Source organism: Colius striatus, chromosome 2, assembly GCF_028858725.1.
Source record: "Colius striatus isolate bColStr4 chromosome 2, bColStr4.1.hap1, whole genome shotgun sequence".
NCBI lineage: Eukaryota > Metazoa > Chordata > Aves > Coliiformes > Coliidae > Colius > Colius striatus.
Window position 1 is genome coordinate 120,711,825 of NC_084760.1, and position 26,404 is coordinate 120,738,228.

At 39.1% G+C, this 26,404-nt stretch overlaps 1 protein-coding gene across 5 annotated transcripts in view; it reads right to left on the bottom strand.

Annotated features, from left to right (window-relative positions):
• EML6 (EMAP like 6) overlaps window positions 1-26,404 on the bottom strand; it is a 98,179-nt gene that overhangs the window by 30,897 nt on the left and 40,878 nt on the right. For all 5 annotated transcript variants that reach the window (XR_009818149.1, XR_009818150.1, XM_061989331.1 and 2 more), the window contains exons 5-20: window positions 25,246-25,431; window positions 23,302-23,437; window positions 20,685-20,886; window positions 19,198-19,335; window positions 17,706-17,962; window positions 17,121-17,333; window positions 15,905-16,072; window positions 14,593-14,699; window positions 12,558-12,676; window positions 11,728-11,914; window positions 10,936-11,041; window positions 8,629-8,722; window positions 5,161-5,261; window positions 3,091-3,293; window positions 1,615-1,726; window positions 786-913 (exon numbers count right to left, since the gene is read on the bottom strand). Coding sequence is in view for 3 of the 5 variants with exons in the window: in XM_061989331.1 (XP_061845315.1) it covers window positions 786-913; window positions 1,615-1,726; window positions 3,091-3,293; window positions 5,161-5,261; window positions 8,629-8,722; window positions 10,936-11,041; window positions 11,728-11,914; window positions 12,558-12,676; window positions 14,593-14,699; window positions 15,905-16,072; window positions 17,121-17,333; window positions 17,706-17,962; window positions 19,198-19,335; window positions 20,685-20,886; window positions 23,302-23,437; window positions 25,246-25,431 (2,457 nt within the window). In the remaining 2 variants the exon portion in view is untranslated. The remainder of the gene's footprint in view (window positions 1-785; window positions 914-1,614; window positions 1,727-3,090; window positions 3,294-5,160; window positions 5,262-8,628; window positions 8,723-10,935; window positions 11,042-11,727; window positions 11,915-12,557; window positions 12,677-14,592; window positions 14,700-15,904; window positions 16,073-17,120; window positions 17,334-17,705; window positions 17,963-19,197; window positions 19,336-20,684; window positions 20,887-23,301; window positions 23,438-25,245; window positions 25,432-26,404) is intronic.

The following is a 26,404-nucleotide window of genomic DNA, read 5'->3' on the forward strand; positions in this document are numbered from 1 at the left end:
CTCCAAATTAGAGAATGGGTTAAATAACTCATACAATACAACTTTGCACATCTAGGCTGTCATGCAGGTAGTAATTTGAAAGGTCACTTTATGTAATCCAAATTGACTGCAAAGAAATACACCAAAGAAACGATATTTTTGTAAACAAGAGCAGTGTTAAGTTAGTCAGTTGTAGAAAACAAAAAGTAAGGCTTGACAAATTATTCCTCAGTAAATGATAGAAACAGTTTTCTACCTATTGACATCAGGTTTATTCAAGGAACTCAACCAAAGCAGCAGCAAACCCATCAGTGGACATACATATGAGAATTTGTTAGTCAAACTTGACAAAATCCTTTGTCTTGCAAAAAGAGGTGTGTCCGTGCTTTGCAACACAGGCAATGACAAGTGTGTGTCACTGCAGAAAGCTGTCAGACCTCCAAACCATTTTTTTTCCCACATCACATGATGTTATTTCAGTAAAAGCAAAGAAATGCAACTGCACTAATACATTGGGTTCAGTTTTAACTTTCTGTTCTTATGTTGGGTCCTAAAATGTCTAAAAAATCCATTTAAAATCTCATCAGTCTTGGAACTTAATGGACTCGTGGTTTAACCTTCAGATTTCTGTAACCCAGAATGAATCTCAAAGTCATTTACATGGGAAACCATCAACCAATGCCTGGGTAAGGAAAGCAGTGGTGGCCAACAGGCTTAATGAAAACAGAAAGAAAATGATCAGGGAATATCTTGCCACGTCTGGTATTTCTACAGGGAATGTTTTGACATGAAGAGCCAGACAGTACCTGAACAAGTAGAGTCATAGGGCCACTTTTATCAATTTCAAGTATCTCTCCATTTTTAGTTCCCACCAGTATATGCCCATGTCCTAGACTGATGGCTCGAATAGAGGGATTGTCTTCTAAAAGTAAACCTGAAAATTACACGGATATTAAGTTTAGGTTTTAACTGTGAAATCAACAAGAGCCTCATATCCCTTCAGTTCATACGAGCTTATTATCACCTGTAATTGTAACCTGGTTAAAATCATGCAACATGAGACATTTGCCAGATCAAGCTACTGGATAATCCATGGCTTTAATTATTAGCTCAAAGGTGAGGAGCGTGTCCTAGTCTGCATTGTGGCAATATAGAGCCTGGTATTTTACTGCTGTAGCAGTGACAGTGTATCAGGGCTTCAGATGCTCCAGTGCCACGGCCATTAATTCTGTCATTATTTGTTAAACTAATGCCTTAGGAAGGATAATTTACCAGGTCTTTCCAACTCATAGGATCCTGGTCTCACTACATGCAGTTTGGCCAGCTGAAGCCAGCTGCTAAACACACCAGATTTTGGAACCCCCAGATGCAGAGGCTTGGGATATTTCCTTTTAAAATAATTTCTTCAGTGAAAACAAAACCAAATGTCAGGGAACAGAGGAGGAAGTAGAAGAGCAAATTGTAAGCATCAAAGACGGGGTGAAATGTAACTTGTATCAATCAAAACAGATAATTCCAGCACAGAGTAGTAAGTCTTTTTTGTTCTGGTAAGATTTGACATCTCTCACCGACATCTTACCAGCCTTTGTGCATACAGTCCTTACTAAAACACACAAGCACACTGAAAAGGAATACCTTTAGAACTGGCAGATAGTGCTGCTCTTTTAATAGCATACGTCTTCAGACACCTTTCAAACATATCATCCCACAGTGCCACAATTCCATCTTTTCCACCAGTTACAAAACCCTGCATGATCACAGCATGAGAACATACACAGATGTCAGCATTTGTATGTTAAAATGTACAAAGATATGGCCAAAGGCAGTATAAATTCTCCCCTGCATCCTATCCCCATGTCCAGGTAAAATACTGGATCCTATATCTTTGAAGCAAAAATATAAGGGCAGAAGATTAAGAGAGTTGCTTTTCTAGGTTCATAAAGACTTATAACCATGCAGAGTGCATCCTACTGTAAATACTAATGTTGGACCATAATATGGTTCTGCATGAGGAAATAAGCTATGGAAAAATATGTGCTTCATCCTCAAAAAGGGCACTAGTTGGTAATAACAGCTTCTCAAGTTATTCCCAATTCAATGGACTTAACGGATCCTTCAATGTGAGTTCTAATAATGCATAGGGACCAAATTCTTTGATTAATTCCCTTGGCAGATCCTCTTGATCTGTGCCAAGCGATTGCAGAACACAGCATAAATAACTAACCAACAAAAACAGAATCAAAGGGGACGTTTAGAAGCTAGAGTGCCAAGATCAAATAGAAAAATTGATGGAGAAGCTGAGAACAATCAATCAGGGCCAGAAAGGACTAAGCCACAGAGATCTTAACTGACCTTGATATAGAAAAGTAAACAGCTAACATGCTTCTCCTGCTAGACTTAGAAAGTTGAAATTATAATCTGAAAAAAGATATCCCACTATCAACACCTTCAAACTGCCAGTGGATTTCAAGCAGCAAAGCTTTGCCCCAACCACATTTACCTGATGTCAAGAATATAGTTCATCCCTTTCTTTTAAAGATTTATTGATGCAACTGAAGGAAAATGCTTTCAACATTATGGGTTAATTAACTCAAACTCCCCTCCCCAACACTTGGAGATGGGAGACTTGCTTGTTCAAGATACAGTGATAATGTTATTTTTAAAAGCATGCTTCATTTTTTGGAAACTGGTGATACAGTTTGGGGCTCAGGCTGAAGAGGACAAGGAATGTTACCTGTTACTCTCCTGTGCTTAACAAATACGAAAATACCACATGAGCAAAGTGACAAATAAATTCAGCCTATCTAGAGGCCAGAAAGCTGTTGGTCAGGTGACAAGTACATTTACCATGATGCTTACCTATTAAATAACAACTCATTAATATTGGCTTTGTGATTTTAATCACATTCAGATTCATCCAGTGCAACTTGTTTTCTGTTAAGTTTTTGTTTTATTAAAGCACTTTTGGCGTTAGTGCAATGTAGAATAAGGCATTGCTCACATGCACACACACATCCAAAACCTGAGTCACCTCACGAGGAGGAATGGTAGGTACATAACTTCTAAAATCCAATATTGCAACAAAGAGCAACTAATAGATCCCAGAAATACCTTATCCAGTGCATGCATGGCAAATACAGGTCCATCATGGGCTTTCACTGTCTTAAGCAGCAGAGTGTCCTTCCAGATATAAATGTCTCCTGTAGCAGCACCAGAGAAAACGAGATCTTCTATTCGCCCATACGAGACACTCATCATAGTTTCTAACTTCCCAGTAGTTCCAAATGTTCCTCGTTTGGATGTGAAGCCCCCACCTGCAACACAAACATGGTCTCTCTGTATTTCACTTTGTAGCCATAGTGCCCTAAAGGACAAGTGTCTTGACCCCATCATCTCTTCTGCTTACCTAAGACACAGTAGGTAATAGAAACACTGAAAACAATGCACATGATCAAGGAACATCGATAGAAGAACATCAGTCTGGTTGTGACAGTTCTGAAGCACTACAGGCACTGTTCTTTCATTTCCAAGGCAATGATGAATGTTGGTGAGGGATTGTGTAAAAGAGTTCATACAATCAATGGCTGGCAGAAGTTTGTGCAGAGCTGCCTGCCAAGCTTCTGCCAAGGTTTTATCTCTTTAGGGGTGACCACAACCACACATGAGATCTTAAAGGTTTGCTGTGGTTGTCCACTGGCAACCTCAATTTGACAGCAGTTTTGCAAAGTGAATGACTCCTCTTCTGATTGCCAGAGCCACATTGCCACAGCCTTACTTTGGTTCAGAGAGCAGCAAGCAGCCATATGTGCCCATGAATTCAGTGCCAGTAGATAAAAATACACATACACCTACAAAATGATGCAGGCCATGGTGTCCTTCCATCGAGTCATCATCTATTTCATAGTTACCACCAGAATGATACTCCAAACTCCACTGAGGAATTCTTAATTCAAGATGTGCCATTTTTATTGTAAAGAGACTATTCTTGGAGCAAGGCACTACTTAAAGCCAGGTCCTGTAACAGAATGTGGCAAATGGCAACATGAGTCTACTTAATTACTGCAAAAATAACCCCAACATCAAACCTGCAGGGGAAAAAATAGAGTAAATTTTAAGTTGAGAGCATCCGAATCACTTGAACACTGTGAAGTACAGCACAAGTGTAGGGACTTCTTAAAACTACCTAATTTTGAGCTGCTGAGTTCTCTTTTTAGCTGCCCTTGTGCCTTTCACCTTTGCTGAATTTTATACACAGTGCTCTCCAAGATGTTTTTACTGAGTGCTTGTGCAGTGTGTATCTGATGAAAAGTCACAAAGAAACAAAACATCTACTGTTGAATACAAAGTATCTTCCATCAGAAACCACCTCTGCTGTCTGTCTCAGTTTGACTGAAGGGTCTGAGCTGACAGCTGCTTCCCATTCTGAGTCTTCTCCTCGTTTGTTTGCAGGATCTCATCCTGGTTTTAAACAATGATAAGCTCATTTTCATTTCTTGGTTTTTAGGAAAGGAAACACAATTCCTGTGTCCCACAAAAACCAGATCACTTGGGTATTGCTGATATGGCATCATGACTTTTAGCATAACAGATGAAATACACATTACCACAACCAAACTTACCCCAAAATACCTGGTTCCTTATTTCTTTTTGCCTTTTGCCCAGACATGTATTTGAAGGTCCATCCTCAAACCTGTGTTCCCTGAAACAGGAGCTTCTATCTCTGGAAGTCGTCTCTGATGACTGAAAAGCAGCTCTATCTCGAAACCGAGGGGCTGCTGAGGTGTTACATCACTAATGGACGTGTGAACACTGCTGTTTTTAGCAGTGTGCCAGAGGCACCAAAGATTCTTAGCTACCAGCTGGCATTTTTGCAACCAGGGTCATAATCTGGCTAAGTGAATTGCATTACAGGACTGCATGCTTTCTGAGAGCCAAGGATGCTCGTTCAGAAGAAATTCTTACTAGTCTGACTAGAGTTAAAAAGGCAATCAGCTGGAAATGACTTCCAGAGAGAAAGGAGTATTGTGACATTTGCAGAGTCAGAAGTGGGTTTGCACCCCTTTAGTATTTTGTAACTACAAAGTCACTTTAGAAATGAAACAAATTCTTAAACTGAGAACGTGATGTCCGTGTATTAAAAAGATTTATGACCTCAAATCAATCAAAAGCACCATACAGTACCTGTTTGCTGCCAAAATTTGATGTGCTTCATGCCAACCGTGACTAGTTTGTCTACATGATGTGGATTGCACTTCACTACAAATATTTTATCTTTATGGCCCCTGCAATAAACATGAAAATTAAAAAGCAGAGTCAAGGTTAAGATTTCAAACCAACTTGTTTTAAACAGGCATGTCATCAGGTTGGATTAACCCAATGGAGTCTTTGACAACAACATTCATCATGACTCACATACAGCAGTATGGGGATCTAGACTGTTATGAAGATTGGCAGATGAGCCACAAAGGCTATGTCTGTGTCATCCTGGCTAGCATTACCCCAACTCACTAAAGGTAGAGAGATCTGCAAGAGTTTAGCACTGGGAATTGGCAGAATGTGTTTGAGCACACATCTTATGGAAATGAGGCTACAGATATGTGGCAATACAAATTCTCCCTCACTGAACTTCAGTTAAGTCCTAACAAAGAAGCAGGCAACAAAGGTCAATGCAATTAAGAAAAGATATAAAAGGCAACATAAATACTTAAATGGATAAGAACTCCATAAATATTTAAAATCTTCTGTCATGAAAAACAAGGCCTTTAACCTGCTGTGCTTCAAGAGGGTAAAGAACAAATTACAAGTTTATCATTCAGGAGAAGGTTCATTCAGCAGCACAGACATCTTCAAATTCAGTTTGGGGGCAATTACTCCTGTTGGAATATGTATTGATGGGAATATGCAACATTTACCCTTGCAAAAAATATTTCCAGGTGCAAAGTAGTGTTTGTTTCCATGGCACTCTTTTATAAAACACCAAAAGCAACGATCATCAGCTTTTCAATAGGAATTTTCAAGTTCTGTACCATGATTGTACATTTTCACCTGACAGGTTTAGCAGGTCTGGAAACCCACATGGTTCTGATAATCCTTTTGATTTCAGTTGTTTCTCTCGGTGAAGCAGTCTAGATAAAAACCAGCCTGTGAACACCTCTAATATTTGAGGTACATCTGCAATTCCTTCTCATCCTCCTCCTCTGCTTTGCTGTAATGATGCCCAGCCTTTCAGTTCAGGTCAGTCATATTGCTTCTGGCAGCACCTATCACACAGGCAAGATGTACTGCCACAAGTCCCAAAATCAAAGGAATGGCATCTCATCACAGATGTCCCCTTTAAAACAACAGGAGCACATCCACCTGAGAGATGGGATGAGTAGTGCAGCCACATGAGAGCTGAACTGTGTGGCACACATTTCCACCTGCATTTCCTGCAATGGTCAGACCAAACCACACACACAAGCCTCTGTAGTTTTGGTGTCCCTGTGCTCCAAAGGACTGGCACAGGACATTTGCTCTTACAGAATGAAGAGAGGAGAAAAGCATGACGTTCATTGATTCAGATTGTAAATCAATTTGACAATGTCCCCCTCAGCTCTCTTTGGAATTGTAATCCACTAATGCAAAACACTAGGATCAAATAAGACCAGCACTGAATCAGCAGATAAAGCACGAGAAGCTAGTGAAAGAGTCCCAGATATGTTTTTATTCTAACAGCATACACTTTACCAATAAGGATTTTAATGAAACTAGACAGAAGATTGTAAAGCCAGGATAACAAAAAAGCTACATGACTTATCTAGTGAGCAATTAAACAAACAAATAAGAGTATATTGTGAATATTGTGATAAGAAAACTGATAGGTCATGCTGAAGTAAATCATCTAAGAAGATTAAGCAAAAAAAAGAAAGAGAAAATAACTACAGAACAAACATGATGTCTGTATGGTGAGAACACACTCTTCATTTTTCATGCTTAGTCCTTTAGATGAATTTTTCTCTTGGGTCTACTTGGTTGTAAGGAAATATCCTTCTATTCTTGTCTGCTAAAGCCACGTGAAGGTCATGTCTAAAACCCCTCCTGTGTTGATTGGTTGCGTCTCTCATTATACATCCTACTGTGCTGACCAGAGTGAAGGACTTGCCTTTAGGCACTGTTAAGATATAAACAGTCATTTAAATTGGAACTGTTTTTTGTGCTCTTTGTGAGGACCCTACATGTTTTCAAAAGAATAGATTAGCAATAACAGTAGATGCACTGGGTACATATAGGACTACACACAGAAGAGAACCAGAGTATCTCTGAGAATCTGGTATCTCTGCTGCGAGCATCAAGAGACAGGGAGCCATACAACCCATCATTACCTTGTTTTTAAAAGCTCCCAAAGCCTGTGTGGGAATATATAAGGTATTTCTCCACTTGTGAGTCTGAAACACAATCTATCTAGAGACAGTAAAACTCACATTGGAAAGCAAATGAAAGTCATGTTCTACAGCACAGACACACTGTTGCTAAGCAAGCCCAAATCACACATTTCAAATGGGACTCAAAATCTTGCAGCCTAATAAACTGGAAGTCTGACAGAAATGTATAGAGCTAATATAGATGATGGCCCACACACACACCCCCCAAAACATTTATGTATTCAGTAATGGCTTACTACTAACACACTGCTGCCAGGAGAAGATCTTATTTCCCCTGGAACATGTCACCATGCAGCGGTGATAAGAGTGCAATATTTACACAGAAGTAAATTCTCTTGTGCAGCCAGTTTTTTTACAGTTATGTTAATACTTTCTACTGATCATTATTAGGTGTTACAGATCAGGTGTTACATGGTTACACACAGCATGTCAAATTAACTGCTTGCCTTTCTGGCATCCAAGCCCATGCTTACATGAATTCTACACAATACCAGGACCTAGACCTCAGAGGTATGTTTCATTTGCCCGAGAGAAACCAGGTTGTCAAATAGTTTGATTCTTCCAACATACATAACTAACTTAGTATGAAGAAAATGTTGCAATCCAATATTTTAGAAGACAAAGAGAGCAAACATGTAACCTGTAACCCAGTTCTCTTCCCAACATCAGACCCCTTTGAGCAACTGCAAAAGCTTCTTCACTACAGAGTTACCAGCTAAGCTTTGTGTTAGGAATTCTAAAGAGTCAATATCTCAGAAAAAGCTGACTCAGAAGCCAGGTAAGATCAGTAGACCTCGAAAAATCTACTTATGTTAAGGGGACTGCTTCTTCCATTTTAGAAAAGTGATCTGCTTCTGCATACTGATGGAACCCAGCATATCAGCTAATGCATAAAGGAAAACAGGACACCTCTGATGCCTTCTGACATCAACCAGGAAATCAAATTGGGAGAAATTGTTCATTTGAAAAATAAAAAAGCAGCAAATGAGCTATAACATCAATGCAGCTATCTTAACAGAGAGGGTAAGGAACTCTTGACATAAGTAGTTCACAGGATTTCCAAACACTAAGCTGTACATCCCAGGGTTTTTAATCTGGCCATAATTGCTCTGAAACACTATACTCTGTTTTCACGGAGGTATCCTGGGGATTTTACCACAAACAAACTAATACATGTCAATAATGTTATTGAGAAAAACATACCCGCAGTGCCCATAGGTATCCTTACCTGGTTGTTGCTAGCTTTTCTCCTTTTTTCCAATCCCAAAACACAATGGCATGATTATCATCTAGCCCAACTGATACCAAACATTTTCCATCAGCTGTATAGAAGCAAGAGAGAAAGTTAAAGGAGTTATGGCTTTAGCTTAAACTGTAACAAGCAATCAACACAACAAATCAATTGTAACCTGAATTTCAAATGATGCATTATAAATGAAGCAAGAAGAGAAACTAGTACTTGGAGAGATTAGTGTTCTGATTCACTAATGGCCTTCAGTTCCTGAAGCAGATTGCCTACAGAAGATGCTGTCCTTAAGCACATTTGACTTCAACAATAGAAAGAGTGCCACTGGTATAAATTACTTCATTAGAACTTCTTCCAAGTTTACAGTGCCAGACTGGCTGACTTCTATGAGACGAGGAAGGGAAATGAAAGAAAGAGGGAGCTCACAGTTGAATAAAAGAGACCTAAATGAGTGTAAGTAGGCAGAGGAATGGAGCTGAAAAAACAAGACAAGAAACCAAAAAGTCACAAACAAGGAGACAGCACAGAAAGTTCATGAAAGAAACTCAAAGGAGATGGTAAGAACTATTCTGTTGTAGTTTTGGTGTGACAATGTGCTGTGAAGATAGCTAATATGACAGGTAAATAAGCATTGTGTCATATGTATTATTTAAGAAAGATGTGTGTATATGTTGATGACAATTCTTTTTAGGAGTAACTCAGCTATGTAAATGCAACATTGCTGACAAGATTTCGTTGGCAGGAATACAACTGAAACTTTCTTTAGCTGAAACAGGAGGTTTTAAGCATTAACACGGGCTATGTGCTGATTAATAGCCAAAATTACAGATGTTCAATTAGCCACCAGAGGGCAGAACCAAACACTGCATGAATGCAATCATCGTTTGTGAATCCTATCGTCATCCTAATAGCCCTGCTGAACTGATCCAGCCCTTCACAGTTTTCAGTAATGGCCAGCAGCAGGTGCTTTAGAAAGTAAGACCAGAGAGAATTGGTTGTATAGAGTCAGCTGATCTCAATAAAGGTATTTTGGAGTTTTCATTTCTTTCTTTAAGCTTCACATAGTGTGACCTGAACTTAACTTAGCAATTATCTGTTATTACAATGAAAACTCCCTACATCAGACCCAAGCAGCACTCTGATCCCATAGCGAGGTGCATATCCACACAACTGTCTGCTCCTCTCTCTGCCAAGAACCTCAAGTAGAGCCAGCAGGAATGTTACATGTGCATTCTCAGGACCAGGTCCTAAAGCAATGCTGTAATGATGCCAATGGCTGTTACTTTTTAAAAGAGCTTTAATGCTTTTGCACATATTTCTGTTCACAGAGTATGTGGCCAGCTTATTCACTAAGGTTTCAGAAAGGTACATGGATTCTAACACACTTGTCACTAACTGTACAGCAATCTGTTCTTTGCTAAAAGTGGAATCCAAAAAGTTTTCTAAATATATGAACATTTGTTCAACTAGGAAGCTTAATGAAGAGTTTAACACCTGTGCTCACTATGTCAGTTAGATCATCCTGGTCCATTTTCCCTTCCCCTGGTGCTGTATCTGCTTTCTGAGCTGGGTTACCTGCCACAGTGAATCAGCAATTTCACATTTGAATTACAGCTCCTGGATGAACACCAAGGCTCCTTTTCTGATAATGGAATATGACTCAGTTCCACAGACTTATCTTTGTGGAAGTGAAACTTCTTTCATACATTCCTGTCTCATAAATATGATCTATGCCCTAATGAATTGTCACCACATTTCTACAGAGGAAAATATGAAATAAATCACATTTAATTGAAAAAAACCCCAAAGTTAAGGAAAGGATAGTGGATTTGAAAGAAGTTTTTTAAAGGTGCAAAATTATTTAAGTCATCACCATCAGGATGATATTTTTCAATGCTGAATACAGGAATTACCCTTTGAGAACTGAGACAATGTAGGTCACCCATCTCAGAAATACAAGCAAGAGAAACAGCAAGCAACTGTTTAACATATTTACTTCTGTAAACTCACTGAAAAGTATGGGACTTGTTAGCAAATCTGAGTAACTGTATGAGCCTACAGATCACATTTCCAGCTCATCTATACACTTCAAGTCACCATTCTGCCTGCTATTAATTTATTACACCACCACAGAGAGAGCCACCAGAGTCCGAGTTGTATACTTAGTGTTCTTTATGAGACATCAAAAAAATCAGTTCTTGGTTGTAAAACTGGCCAGCTATTCTAACATCTCCATCATAGAGACTGCTTCTGAATTAATTGTTTACATAAATATAAGTTGTGACTTACCTGAAAAATCCAGTGCACACACTCCCCTCTGATGCTGGCCTTTGAGCAAGGATAAACATTTCAATGTCTGTGTGTCCCAAACGTGGATAGCAGCATCTCTTCCAACCTAAATTGGAGGGTTAATCAGTATATCTGCTTGCAGAAGTTCAAAGCACACCAGTACCAGTAATTAGCACTATCATCTCTTCAAAGCACTCCAGAAGTTGCTCCTTTTCCACTGGCCCTATTTAATCTTTTTCAAAATCTCTCTTCTCTTTTAGAGAAATATGAATGGCTATGCTCCAAACCACCAGTATTCAGTATAACATTAATGATATCATTTACTATAATATACTGACATACTGAATATATCCCATTCAGTACCAGCTATTAGTAAAAGGCCCAACATAAAATAGCCTTTATCTCAGTAAGGCTTTTGAATAGTACTACCATAAGACCCATCGAGACTGAATAATGAAACCCCAACTCCCCCCAAGGATGTAGATAAAATGTAGCTCCTGCATTTTACAGAAGAAAGCAGAGGTTCAAAGTGAATGTAAGATTTTTTGCATGGTCATAGCTAAGACTGGAGGTCTTTCTGCTATATAGGATTCATTTAGCCATCAACTCAAATAGTTTCCAATCCTGTAGTCCCCAGCAGTTTGGCAGAGATACAGGAACCGATAGACAGTTTACCCATATTTAGGAGCAAACACCACACTGAAGGGCACAGAACCTCATTCTTCCTAATTACTTATTGTAAAGGGAATTTATTTCCATGTTTTGCTAAGATCATCAGTTCTAAATACCCACCTGTCCAGTAGCAACATAATCTTTCACTGGGTGAATGCTTAGACTGAGGATGTCATCATCATGCCCAAGATACAGCCTTTGAGTGTGTTGCTGCCTGTTATAGACAACAGCTACGGCAGCAATATGATACACCACTTCTCCAGTTTGTGTGTAGAACAAGTTATTTCGACAGTCATAGCCTCTGTAACTGAAGTAAATACACATCAAGTCACATGCCAATCCAAAACTGTGCTGGTAATTTGTGTAACAAATTATGCAAGGAAATTGTGCATTGACTTGAAAAAAGCACAGCTGTGGAGTCAAGTTCAGCCCAAACATATCACAGCACACAGGCAGGGGGAGACTGTTCCCACCCACAGCAGGCATTCATGGATCTTCTCATGCACCTCACACCTAAATTAGTACTGATTTTACAAACAGAATGTAGCATTCACATGGAATTGTGGCTGGGTAAGTTTAACAAGGAACAGGATTCAAGCAGAAATCTATCAGGCATATTCACAAATCCCAGCTATCATGCTCAACTTAACAGGGAAGATTTTACCCAGGAAACATCAAGTGTAATGAACAGTTGGTTCAAAAGGTAATTTTATGAAAAGCAACACTGATATATTATATATTTTTTAAGGCTACAGTATTATAACCTGCTCTAACCACCAAAATCTGACATTCCTAAAGGTACCCACAGCAACAATGGCAAAGTAATTGTGGGTAAGCACTGAAAAATGCTTTGCAAATGTTCTGATGTATTGATTGACATTCCATGAGCAATCTCAAAAAAAAAGCTTTAACAATCAGAAGCCCACAAGTATTAGCTAATAATACTCTACCCATGGATAAACTGCAACTTTAAACTGTCCTCGGGCGCTCGCTCTCTTTTGAGGAAGGGCACAGAATGGTTTTTCTCTTTACTTTGCTGTTTCAGCTGAGGTAGGTCTTCTTTGTAAACCTGAAGAAGAATTGTTGAAGTTAATTGCACATCTCCAGTTTTCTAAATACTTGTACATCTGAATGAAAGTAAGTATTGCATTTCATATGTGTTAATGTGATGTTGAGTAGTTACAACACAGAGTAAGTCGCCGTTGCTCTGTACAGAACTTCAGATGACACTAAATATTTGATAGACTATGAAGTGCCCTGATGTTGGAGTGGCCCAGGATGTCAGTCTGGAGTGGAAGCAGCAGAGTGTAGTTTTTTTGCTAGAAGACTCCAATGTCACTTGGTGAAAAGGAATTTAAATGTTGACTGCAGCTCTTTGTCTTTTATCTTCATGTGTGCTTCAGAGTACACACTCAAAATTCAAAGTGATTAATGCTATCTTAGGATCATGGAGCAATATACCATAACCAACAGCTCTGAAGTCACTTACCAGTGTGTCCAGAATACTTAACTAGAATTACAGCTCTATAAATACCCTGAAGACACAAAACACATTTAAATCTTCCTGGAATGATGAAACTCTGTGGAGCTGCTAAGAAAGTTGGAAGCCTCTTGGAAGCTGTGGCACCCAACAAAGCCCATTACAATGCTGAAGTTTTCTGTGTCTCGGATTTTGCAGAAGGACAATGAAATTACCATTCCCACAGAAATCTCCTGGCTGAAAAGCTGCATTTTTTAAAGAAAGGTATTCACACTACAAGCTGAGCTTTTGAAATGGTAGACAGCCTCAACATGCATCTGTTACTCGTACCTATTGCATTTTTAGTCTGTGTTCTCATGCATTTCATTCTTGCTCATGAGTGAGCAATACCCATGAAATATAACACAGGATCATCATTGTCTAACTCATCCCAAAATCTAGAATCCTCTCCATAGCTTCATCTAGAAAAAAACCCCGAAGACCACTGGAGTTCTCAACAGAACATCATGATTTTGTTTCCACGTGCTTTTGCAAATTATTTCCTTTAAGGAGCTGTAAAGCACAGAAGCACAGCTTACACTTGGGGCTGTCTCACACTTCCTGTGTATGATTCTATTTTATGTTGCTTCTAGTTTTTTCATGCATTAACCTGCCTGCAATATTGCTATTTAACTGCCTACAACTATTTTTTCAGCTTCAGTTTTTGAACCCAGACGTCCTTTGTGACATATAGACAGCATGGAGGAGGCTGCTGTCTGATTTGAATACAGATGGAAAAGATCAGGAGAAGGCAGGGAGGAGGAGGATGGGACAAACACTCCAGTAAGACTTGAAGTAGAAGAGAGGACAGGAAGAAAATAGACAAAACCTTCATCTCATTTGACAAACATGATCCATCTCTGTAATAATGAGGTAAAAAAAGCTATTGTGGGAAGAACCTTGGTCATTTACTGCAGAATCTAGAAAGTGAAGTGAAAAATCAAAGGACTGTCCCTGGCTAAAACACAAAATACTAGATGTGATCCTTCCACATTCTAGATTGTAGCTCTATGTCACCCACTACATCTCTCAAACCAACTTCAGCCAAGCTCATTGTGCAATTTTCACGCTTTAGTACAAGAGCCAAGTTCTGGCCTGAGGAAGTTCTGACCTTTCACCATTGCAACTGATAAGGTAACATGACAAGGTGACAAGTAACATTGTATTCACAGTGACAACAGCCTCTGAAAATCACCTCTCAAGGTATTTTTAAACAGCATCCAAAGTCCAGAGGCAGATGGCAGAATTTGATGTTAATAATTTTTCCCAAACCCTTTTAAATTTTCATCCTCAGCTGAAGTAAACTGTTTTCATTTATACACTGGTTGCATAATGAGATTAATATTGTCAAAATAGTCCTCTTGGAGTAGTCTGATGAGTTAGCTGCAAACTTCTTTCACTTGTCTTCACTGAACAGTCACAATAATCAGTCAGCTGATCGGCACAGAGTATCAGTTTTTACTCACCTGGCGATCGTAGTTGATTTGAGCTTCCTGCTCAATGTCAGAATCTAACTCTGGCACATCAGATAAATCTGAATCCGATTCGTCACTGTAGGAATCAACACCACCCTCTGCAGAAAAACCAACCAAGAAATGGAACACAGCGAATCACAAGAAAATACTATGTGACGTTTGTATGTAATTTAGACTACGTGCAAAGCAGTACCCAGGAGCTCAGGAAGCTTAAGCAGCTTGTAAGGATCATGAGGGCTGACTGAACCTGTCAGGTTTCATTGCTGTTTCTCCTGCTTCAAGGCCCTGGGCAGGAAGATGGCAGACAGAACAATAACTGAGTAGCTACTGGTACGTTTCCATCGTTTGAGATAGTATTGTTTTCACAACAGGCTTTGGAGTGGAAACATGCAGAACCGGTAAATAAAAACTTCCAGTGTGATCACTGTCTGTGTTTATAAACCCTTACTGCTGTAAAGTAAGAATTTTACCAAATTCTGCACTTAGGAATAAAGTTTTGCCCTTTTGCTGAACAGAGTCTCATTTTCAGCAAGTGCTGCTGTGTAGTTCTTATGGCTTTTGAAGTACCATGGACATTACAAGAAAAGAGTTGTGAAGTATGGCTATCACACACATACATATGGAATTGCTTTGAAGGGAAAATGAAACAATTCAATGTGTGTAAAGAGATTTCTGATTGCAAGTTAGATGGCTAATTTTGGAAAACGAATGGGAATTAGTAATTTCATAGAATCATAGGATGGTAGGGGTTGGAAGGGATCTCCAGAGATCATCCAGTCCAACCCCCTGCAGAAGCAGGGTCACCTAGATCAGGTCACATAGGAACATGTCCAGGTGGGGCTTGAAGCCCTCCAAGGAAGGAGCCTCCACACCCCTCTGGGCAGCCTGTGCCAGGGCTCCCTCACTGAAACACTGAAAGAGTTTTTTCTTATATTTAAGTGGAACCTTTAGTGTTCCAGCTTCATCCCATTACCTCTTAATTTTCCTCTAAATGCCTTTTTTTCACATACTTGGATAAATACTACTGATCTATTCCTAAACATACAATATACCAGACTGCAGAAGAGTTTTAACATACCTTGCCTGAACACTTGGTTGTCTAGGAAAAGTAGAAATGTCCCAAACATGCTGAGCATTTGTAATAGAATTACATCTAATTCCCAAATTCTATACATGCAAGTTACACACACACATAATTCCAACCTAAAAACCATTTTCTGTTCATTCATGAAAAGCATTTCCACTAGAACTGCATCCTGTGTTGATTTTATTTAAGCAATAATTCAGAAGAGATCGTTTTTACCTTGTGGAGATGTTTCAAGGATGCCGTTTGTTATCCCTTCTGGGATAAAGCGCCACTGAAAAACAGAGTGATCAGCACCTCCGGTGCTTAAAACCCACTGGAAATCATGGGACCAACGGACATTGGTTACATGTGCTGAATGGCCAATGTATTTCCTGAATTTAGCTCCTAAAAACCAGAAATACAACAGGTAATATGGAAGAAGGAAAAAAATCAATGTAGTTACTGATAAAGTTAGGCTTTAATGGAAACAGTCTAAACACTTCTATGAAAACTGAAACAAAACAATACTACTAATTGCCTCTTTTGATATTCTAAGATTGAAAGCAATTATGATATAAAAGTACAGTAAAATAACATGAATATGTCCACTTCATTTGTTAGAAAAGTGGCCCAGGCTGCTCAGAGGGTGTGTGGAGGCTCCTTCCTTGGAGGTCTTCAATACCCACCTGAACATGTTCCTATGTGATCTGATCTAGATTGACCTGCTTCTGCAGGGGGGTTGGACTGGATAATCTCTAAAGGTCCCTTCCAACCCTACCATTCTATGATTCATTCTATGAAAAGTACTTCAGCCATGGCAGGGAGAGCCAGATACACATAAGGGTTAATTTTCGTGTTTCTGGCCACTGCTGTTGGTGTGAATTATATACATGTGTTAGGTATTGCACTGTAAAGGTGATATGATAGCAAACTAAACACTGAAGATCATGGAAAGCCAAAACATTTAATTTGGTTTAGTCAGCTTTCTACACAGAACACTGTAAATATGTGTTAAAAGCCTACTGCAGTTCTGAAGCAAACAATTCACACTCATCTGCACTGACATATGCTACCAGACAGTGAAACTCTACCAAAGCTTCTGAAATTGTTCCTGGTAGAAAGGAGTAGGAATTACAGTGGCACATCTAATTTGATACAGTTGTGATGTGATGTAAAGTCTGGATGAATTTGCTGAAAATGCAGTATCAGAATAAGCACATGTGAAACAAAACATTCTCAACAGTTCTAAAACCAAGTATATATATATATATTGGCAGGACATTGCTTGACACACAGAGGCTTAAAGTATCACCTTTATGTCCATTAATACTAATATGAGTTGTGCACACAATAATTCTAATTAAAGACAAGAGTCAAAAGCCATCACTGAAAATATCCTGATGGGGTATCAAAGGAAATACTGCATTCTTCAGAAATAAAACCACTGGCTTACCTTTCTTTAGGCATGGAAACCTGAATAATTTAACCAGACCAAAATCATCTCCAGTCACAAGCACTGAACTGTTGTAATTTCCATCCACAGAGTTGACATCTGTAATGTTTGTATATTTTGGCCAAATCCCATTCACTTCAGATCCTATCACACAGGTCCACGAGGCCCAGTGAATACCTTTGATCTCATCTTTGCTACTTAGATGCTTCCCGGCTGAAAGTATGCAAGTGAATAATCTGTTTAATCACCTGGTTTTCGGTAAACTACATTTCTTTTAATCACATTTCTCTCTGTATTCTTCTTGGGATTAGTCTTTTAACCTCAATAAATAGTAAGGATTCACAATTTTACTTTAGTATAATCTCACATTTCTTGTATTTGGTGTCATCACATCTTACAAGTCCTCATGCAGCTGCACATAAACTTGCTAAAAACAAACAGAAGTGGAGAAACATTAAATATTTACATAAGTTCCAGTCAGGAAACTCCACTTGCAGATGTCGCATTGAGATAATATTTAGGTTGTTCTCTTGAAATCAACACTGAAGTTTGGCTGTTTGTAAGACCAGGCACTTGGAAACTTACATGGCATTTTGTAGAACAGCCTCTCTCCGGCACCATCATTGGTTTGCAAGAATTTACTATCCACAGACCAGTCAATATGAGTTATAAAACTGGAAGATTTGTTACATTCTCCAATTTTTTTGTATCGCTGAGCAACTGCATAGATATCCACCGGGCCATCGTTGGAGCCCACAGCGAGGTAAGAGCCGTCTGGTGAAAACTTCATCTCGTGGATCACTTCTTTCCGGTCTTTAATGTGAACTACCTCTGTCATGTCTCTGCAAGAACCAACAATGTGAACTCTAAACCTGTGAACTTGCAATGGATAAATGTTTAAGACAAACATGAAGATGGATGTGCTGAATGCAAGTCACAGAGTGCGTTATTCTAAATCATGTCAACAAAACCACATTGTCATAACTCAGTTTTCCCAGACCAGGGGCTGCAGAGTTGTTACCCTGTCAGGAGATCTGTCACAAAGAAAGGACAGATGGAGAAGCAATTGCATTTGGGGCTTTACACAAGGGTGTTGCCACTCTTCCAGGGATAATGCTGAGTTTACCATTATCAGTCTCCAGCAGCTGAATCATGAATGATCTTAGGTGTCAGGCAAATCAGCCAAGACAAGGTTACTGAGACAAAGATGAACTTCTTTAGGAAAATCTCAGTCTTTGAAAAGGATTTTAAATTAATATTAACAGATCACATAACTTTTGTACAAGTTATTAAACAGTACATTACAGTGGTTTTCACAGCTCTTCTATTCATTACAGGCTTTTCCACTCCTATCAGGTTGTAGTCCGAAGTACTTTAAGTAGATGTTTACCAAACAAATGGAGTCATGTTAGGAAAGCAGTAAGCTCTTCCAAGTATCAGTTCAAATAGCTTATGTGTTTTGAAATCATGCTGTTTTGTTTGGCTATTTCTCTCCATGGCCAGTTTCATGTTTTACCTGATTTTGTGTGTATTCCTTCACAGCATTTCAGACCAAACGTGCCTACTGCATGAGTCCATGCAAAAAAAAAAGGGCTGCTTGTCCAATACAAAAAGTACAATTTGCATCTCTTACAAAATGTCTTTCAGTCACTGATTATTTTGCCTGGTGTTCTTTCTTGTAGATGAGAGGAAATGAATCAAATGTTCAAGGAAATCCCTCTCAAAACGATGTGATATCTATTATGCACATTTCTTTGCATAAAACATTTGTATCATTCCAGAATATACAGACAGAAAATAGAGCCCAACTTCCAACTTGAAAACCTTAAATATCATTATTGCTAGGAGTGAATATTTTGATTAAATAAAAGATGAGTTTTCTCCCCTGACTGCCAAACCAGCACCTTTTAAAACACCAATTGATATTATGGAAGCATCTGTCAAATTTTTACTCTTCTTTTTTTCTGATGAAATAGTGTTTTCTGTTTATCAAAACAAAAGACTATAATATGATCTTGAGTTACTCAGAAAAAAACCTGCTAATGTGGGAAACAAATGTAAGATTTTCTCATTTTACCTTACTCGAAGAACAATGAAGGAGCCATCCTTCATGCCAAGGGCTAACTGTGATCCATCAGGACTGAAAGACACGCTCCGTACTGCTTCTTCCATATTACAACGAGCTATCAAGGCATGGTCAGCCAGACTCCATAACCTGCACCAAAGGAAACTGATTTTTTTGGAGCACATACTGATTAGAGCCTCCCAAAAGGCTTACTGGCAACCATTTCATTTGCAGAAAAAGCCAGAGCAGGAGACAGAGCTTTGCTGTTTTGTTTCAACTTGAAGAACAATGCTACACACATACACACACAAATCGGAGCTATAAATATTCACATGCATTCATATAAACCCAGGTTTCTAGCCCATCTTCTAATAAATGTGACAACACAGAAAGAGATCAGTCTAGAAGATAAACAGTGTAGTGGAGATGTTCTGCTCTGGGTCCTGCAGCTAGACATGCAACACTAAACGCTGTTGCATGAGGTCCAGTGAACAAATGCCATAAGTAATTCTGTCTGTCTCTTGGCATTCAGAGGGAGTGATGCTTTTACCTGCTCCTGTTGCAAGACACAGCAAGCAGCAGCTCTCTGAGTTGATATGCTTTTAAAGTTTAAAATGCAGGGGAAGGATATTTAGTTAGAGCCTTCTCTCAGATGTGCCAGGGAATAGCTACATTATTCCCCTTGACACTACAGAGGTCCTTTTCATTTAGACATCTAAGGCATGAGAATATCGTCTGTCCCACTAAAAACTTACTTGTAAAACTAGATTCATATTACATAGCCCCTCTATTCAAAATCATGTGATAACCACACACTAAGAAAAACTACAGAAACATTCCTGTCAAATCCATTCTATCATGAAAAAGAAATGGTAAGAAAATCCTTTTGTGTACTTTTTTATCCCAATGAAAAGATTTCTGTATTCCACTGCAATTTCACACATGAAGCCACACTATATTAATAAAAGCACTCTCTGAACTCTTGATTCCAATTGTCCCTTCTCTAGTGCCCAGATAGCTCAGTGGATGTGTCACTTCATGTGGTAAAATATCAGCAATGTTAACAAACATGCATTTTCTAGAATGGCAAATGTTCAAAGGCATCAGTAATTTAATAACAACAATAACACCACTAATTAAGTCTTCAGGCAAACAAAGAGCATGGTTGCACAGTCTTTCATAGAGGGGCACAAGTCTGGTCAAGCATCCTTTCAACCACTAGTACATTACCTAGTTCCAAGCCAGAGCTGACCAAGAGATGAGTCCCAGATAATAAACCCAAAGCCATAGCTTGGTTTATTAGCTTGAGAGCAGTACAATTCTAATCCCAGTTTTTACACAAGGTGTGTATTAGGGCTGAAGACACAAAGAAAAATTGTCAAGGACAACATGGGGAAAAAACCTCATTATTTTAATGGAGTCTTACTATAAGGCCAGAAAAAACCCAACAAATTAATGTGCACATGAATGGATTAAAAGCAAAGGAGCTTTGGCCTTACCGTACGGATCGATCGTCGCTGCCCGTGACTGCGAGAGGCTTCTTTGGATGGACTGCCAAGGCCCAGAGCTCCCCTTCGCAGTGACCCTGCATAATCAGCATGGGTTTATCTCTCTCTCTTACTAGCACCTCAAATATTTCACTGTCCTGTGTCCCTGCTAAAAGTCTGTCTGCTTTCCAGCAGACACTTCGGATGGACAAACCTGCCAGGGGACAGAATAATCTTACCTCAATGGCAATGACAAGACAAAGTCATAATACACTGGATATCATTAAGACTTCAAGACTTTAAGTTACAAATGCTATGTTTTGATGCTCAAGTCTTATAATACATTACAGCTAATTAAAATCTTACACCAGTTCTGTTAAATGATCTGCACTTAACAGGAGAAGGCTCAGTCCTGGGAAAATGCTGAGTGTCTAACACTGCTGCCACCAGTTCCTCAAGGGACTGAGCTCTTTTGCTTTGTGTACACTTCAGGATTTTACTTCAAAAAACAATTCTGTGTCCCTTGATTTAAAGGTGATGGTTTTTGCAGTGTTCCTGGGACTTAAGGTGGTTTTATTCCTTTTTTCAGCACTTTTTGGCACATTTAAATAAAAAGTTGAATAACATTTTCCTGGTGAATTCAATGGTTTGTGCCCATATGATCACACTCCATTTTAGTCCCAACTGGTTATTAATAAAACCCCAAACCCCTAAACCAACACATTTTTTTTCTTTGCATGACTTTTAGAGGGCTTGATCTTACTCCAGAGACTAACTTTGCAGCTGGAATTTTACTAACCACTGGTTTCAAAATGCCCCCTCAGTAGGCTGAGCAATTTGACAGCATTATCTGGCTGACAGCCTGCAGTGTTTGTGTTTTCTGTTCCAGTATATGAAAAACAAATTTTGGATAACAGCTCTAGATGCTGTGAGATGTGAATGAATAAAAACTCCATTTGTCGTGTAATCAAGGTCAACCATGTCATCATTTTAACATCTTTTGGAATCATATACACAGTACAATTAACTACTGGCCATTGGCATTTTCTGTCAGCTCTGGAGAAGGGCAAATTATCTCCCTGAATGGCAGCAGAGCCCTCTGCTGATTCACCAGAAGGCTGTGGTGCCATTCAGCCAGATCTCAACCAGCTTGAGAGCTGGGCAGAGATGAACCTCCTGAGGTTCAAGGACAAGTGCAAAGTCCTGTGCCATGGGATAAACAACCCCCTACACCAGTACAGGCTGGGATGACCTGCTGGAGAGCAGCTCTGTAGAGAGAGACCTGGAGATTTTGGTTGACTCACCTAGAGTCCTGTGTCCAGTTGAAGATGCATGTTTCATGTTTGAGCAATGCTCTCTGTGTCACCCTTCACAGATGTTATTCTGACTACTCTCAGGAAGGGACTGCCTGCATGGCTTGCATTGTAGCAGAGCCATCTGCCTAACCCACATGTGCAGGCTTACTTCTCCACAATTTGCAGAAAGTAGTTTGAAATGGATCAGAATTGCTGTAAAGGGTCAGAAGATCAGAAGGTAGTGCTGTTTTTTGCTAGAAAGGAATGTTAAACCGTCTGGTTCTGGCTGCAAGAAGCTACATAAAGCCAGAGCTACAGAGCAAAGGGACTAGTGGATGGGTGTCCTTGACAACTTTTTTGAGGACTTAATTCCATGAATTTACACTAAGCCAAAGCAAACTGTACCTCTGAGGCTGCTGCCAGTTTGTTTATTGGGTCAACCTAGATATTGGAAACATATGCATTTTACAAGCATCAGCTCATCTGATTTAAGATGAAAAATAAACAGAAGCAGCTTGCTCCTAAATCACAGGCCAAAATATCCATAACTGAGGAAGAAAATCTTCTTAGTGGCCTCTTGACTATTCTAATGGTAATGACAACAACAAGAAAACTAGGTCTAAAAACAGAAGCTAAGAAAAGCAAGGGAAATTAACACTAACCATTACAAAGTTGGCTGCCAGAAGCATATAAAGCCTATTTCAGACCAGCAAATGGACTGCTCTGCTCTCAGTCCAAATGGATGTGTAGAGCTCCCAGAAGATTAAGATCTTGATGAAGCGTGCATGATGATCTATGGAGATTATAAAAGTGCTCCAAGAGTCTAATCAGAAGGTGATGACTATGCTCCCAGGAAGCATGACTAGATTCAACAAATATGATGGCCAAGATTTTAATCACTTTCTCTCTATTAAATATGCCAAGTGTCACCATTGCAAATGAACCTAATGGAGTGCTCAGATGCTCAGCATCTTTGAATATCAGGTTGTGGAAATCTCAATTAATTAAGTGAACTGCAATTCATTAAGACTGGCTAACTTCACTCTCTTGTCTTTTTGTGTTTAATTGGTTTTTACTCATCTCTTGTAGTTGCATAGTGAGGAGCAGCAACTCTAAGAATCCCTCTGTTTATACATGAAATACTGAAAACTCTTCAGGCTACATCAGGTTACACCATTGTAGGAGAAAAAAACCAGAACACGTATCTCAAAGTAAACACAGTCATTAAGTCAATAATAAATAAACCAGCAGTATGAAGATATTGATGCTTCAAACTAAATTGTGTTATAATCCATTATCTAGATGCATGAAAAATCATTAAAGTGGCTCATTACCTTTGTATCCTTGTTCAGTCTCCCTGAGATCAATTTTAGTAATTGGTTTGAAGTCAGTGTCCCATAACCGAATGCAACCATCTCTCCCTCCAGTGGCAAAACCTTCCTCACAAGCATACATACTAAAAATTCCAGCCTGTTAACCAATAGTATAACAAGTTTTAAAGTTCTTTGCAAGTGATTTAAAAATACAAAGCAAATGTTTTTGAACAGACTTTTGTTAAAGGCTAGAAACCATTGTCCATCCAGAAAGCAAACCAGCAAACACAGGGGGATGCTTTTATTCCAAGTGCTCCCATTTTAATGATTCATTTAGGCCTGTGATGGAGCCTGTGTGCAGAACCTCAATTTTGGTACTGTTAATATTATTACAATGAGAAGTAAATAAATGCTGGAACACTTAAAATAAAGAGTTGCCCAGAATAAACAAAAACAAGCAAACAAGCTGTACAAATACTCTTACAGGTGCGGAGATGACTGAGACATTCTTTCATGAATTCAGTTCAGACATCATTTGGAATCTGACAGGAACTGAAAGAGTGTCAATTCATTCCCTTTGTTGAAAGACAAGCTTCTATTACAGTTTGAATTCCTTCTTCAGTTTGGAAAGTGCCCCATTGTTGATGACTGGGCTGTGCTATCCTGCAATAGCTCAGGGAATGCCTGCTGAGTCAGTATTTTATTAGGATTCAGTATTTTATTTTATTGCACTGCATGATAATTAACACAATGAAGAGAAGACCTCTTTAAAGTGGCACTGTAGAAGGTCTTAAATTAGTATTTCTAATAATGAATTACATACAGATTACAAATTGGGAAGAGAATTCCTATTAGCCCTGGCAAATCCCTCCATTTATGTGACAGGAACAGAACACATTATATAGAACAAGTATGTATTTAATCATTCTGATGAATCTAAATACAATTCTGCAAATACATTACAGAGATTTATTGTTTGCCAAAGAGATTTCCATGTTCTTGCAGTAGCACATAACAGCCTGGCAACTACACACCAGTTCTGCAGGTGAGATGTCCCACTGACTTCAGTCTGACTGCTCTCATACAAATAATGACTACTCTCCTGAAGGCTCAGATCTAATTGGAAGAGCTACTAAGAATCTTGATGCAGTGTCAATATAACTGATTTGGGGAGGTCAGAAAAACCTGTTAAATTTGCAGTGCTCTTTCTAGAAAGGTTCTAGAAGAAAACTACAGCGACAACTGTTAGGTTTCACATCACTTCTAAGGGAGATACTCGTTTCTTTCACACAAAAATTCATGCTACAATGCCACTAGTCACATCCATATTCAAAATAGGAGTAGTTGTCCAATACATTTGAAACAAGATGTGAAAATCCTACTGTGCCTTTACTGCAGCAACCAGAGAGACAAATTTCTTATATTTGGCTGGTCAGAAATCAGACACAAATCTATACATTCCCCTTCTCCCCTGTAATCATAACTGCTCCAAATGAGGAGAGGTGTTATGAAGTCAATTGGAGTAAGTTGTCCTTGAAATACAGTCAGAGGACAATTCACAGGTTCAAAAGGTTTATTCCACACTGGAGCTGTTATGAAGAGTCAGCCTTCAGTGTTGGGAATTTTAGTGCCAAAATTCTGTTTAAAATAAGATCATTTGGTTACCCACTATTTTTAAGTGAACTGTTGGTAACTGAAGCTACTCCATCTGTGAAACTTTAGATTTAGAAGCTTTGTTTTGGATTTAGTTTGCTTGATCAAATCAATGGCATAAGCAGCAGTTCAGCAGCTGGCATCTGTTGGCAACATGTAAACAAAGTATATGACTACATATAAGTTTTGATGAACAAGCTTAGACATTCTTCTGACCTGAAACAGAAGAACCTCTATGTGGACAAGCCTTCAAGAACTTTTTCAGTTCAATGAAAAGTTCATTTCAGAACTGGACATTCCAGCATGACTTACACTGTGTGCTCCTTGAATGGTGCGGACTAAGTTCAGTCCTTTCCAAACGTAGATATCTCCATTTAAAGCACCAGAGTACGTGATATCTTCTTTTGCACATGCCAAACAAAGGATAGTTTGGAGATCTCCTGTTTTCCCAAATATTCCTCTCTTTGCTGTCAGTGCATTTCCACACAATGTCCAAAACTGGGGAATGTAAATGGTGTATTAGGAAGATTTTCTGCAGCAATTCTGGTTTTCCATTGTAGAGTGCAGATCTCACAGATGTACATCCTTACAGAACAGTGTCTGGGCAGACACTTGAAGCATCCCTCTAGTCCTATCAGGATGCCACCCATTACTCAAAAAACTGCCCACTTACCAAGGAAACCCCAAGAAAACACACAAAGAACAGAACTAAACAAACTGAGAAAGTGAGGCACAATTCTGACTTGCTATTGCTGCACTACCTGCCCCTTCTCATTATCTCCCTATGGTTTATCATGTTTTGTTGGTCAATACAAATGCACCTATTAAAGCCAGGCATGTCTCATTTTTCTTGTCTACAAGGCTTAAAACAGAGCTACACTTCTGAAATAATACAATACCATGTCTTAAAGAAGAAGTCCCTCAGATATAGTTATATTTACTGAGGAACCATCTGTTGGATGGAGATTGCAAATGCTTATATGTGAAACAACTCTGACTGTGAGAGGAATAAGTTCTCTAGGTGTGGAATGGTAACTTTCTTGACTTGTATGCAGAAACATTCCGCCAGAAGGAATGTAAGACTGACTAGGGAAAAGAAAAAGAGTCAAGAGAATACAAAGTTTGTCTCAGAAGGGTGCCTTTAGTGCTGGGCAACAAATACATCATTCTTTTACAATCAATTCAGAGTGCTTTTTTTTTCACCTCCCTTAAATACAATTTTACCAGAGAGAGAGGATAGTTTGTGCACTCAGCTCCCCTTCAAGGTTCAGAGCTTCCAGGGAAGACCAGGGGAAGAGAATTCCATTTAGATGTGTAAGAAAGTGCTGACGTATCCAGACCTGACAGCGCAATGGATGATCTGGACACATGCAGAAGCACAACAGTAAATCTATGTGGTGTAGCACAGACCTGAATGGGCTTTATTAGCTGAGGCATCTGAGCTCTGTGGTCGGTGCCCACTGGAGAGATA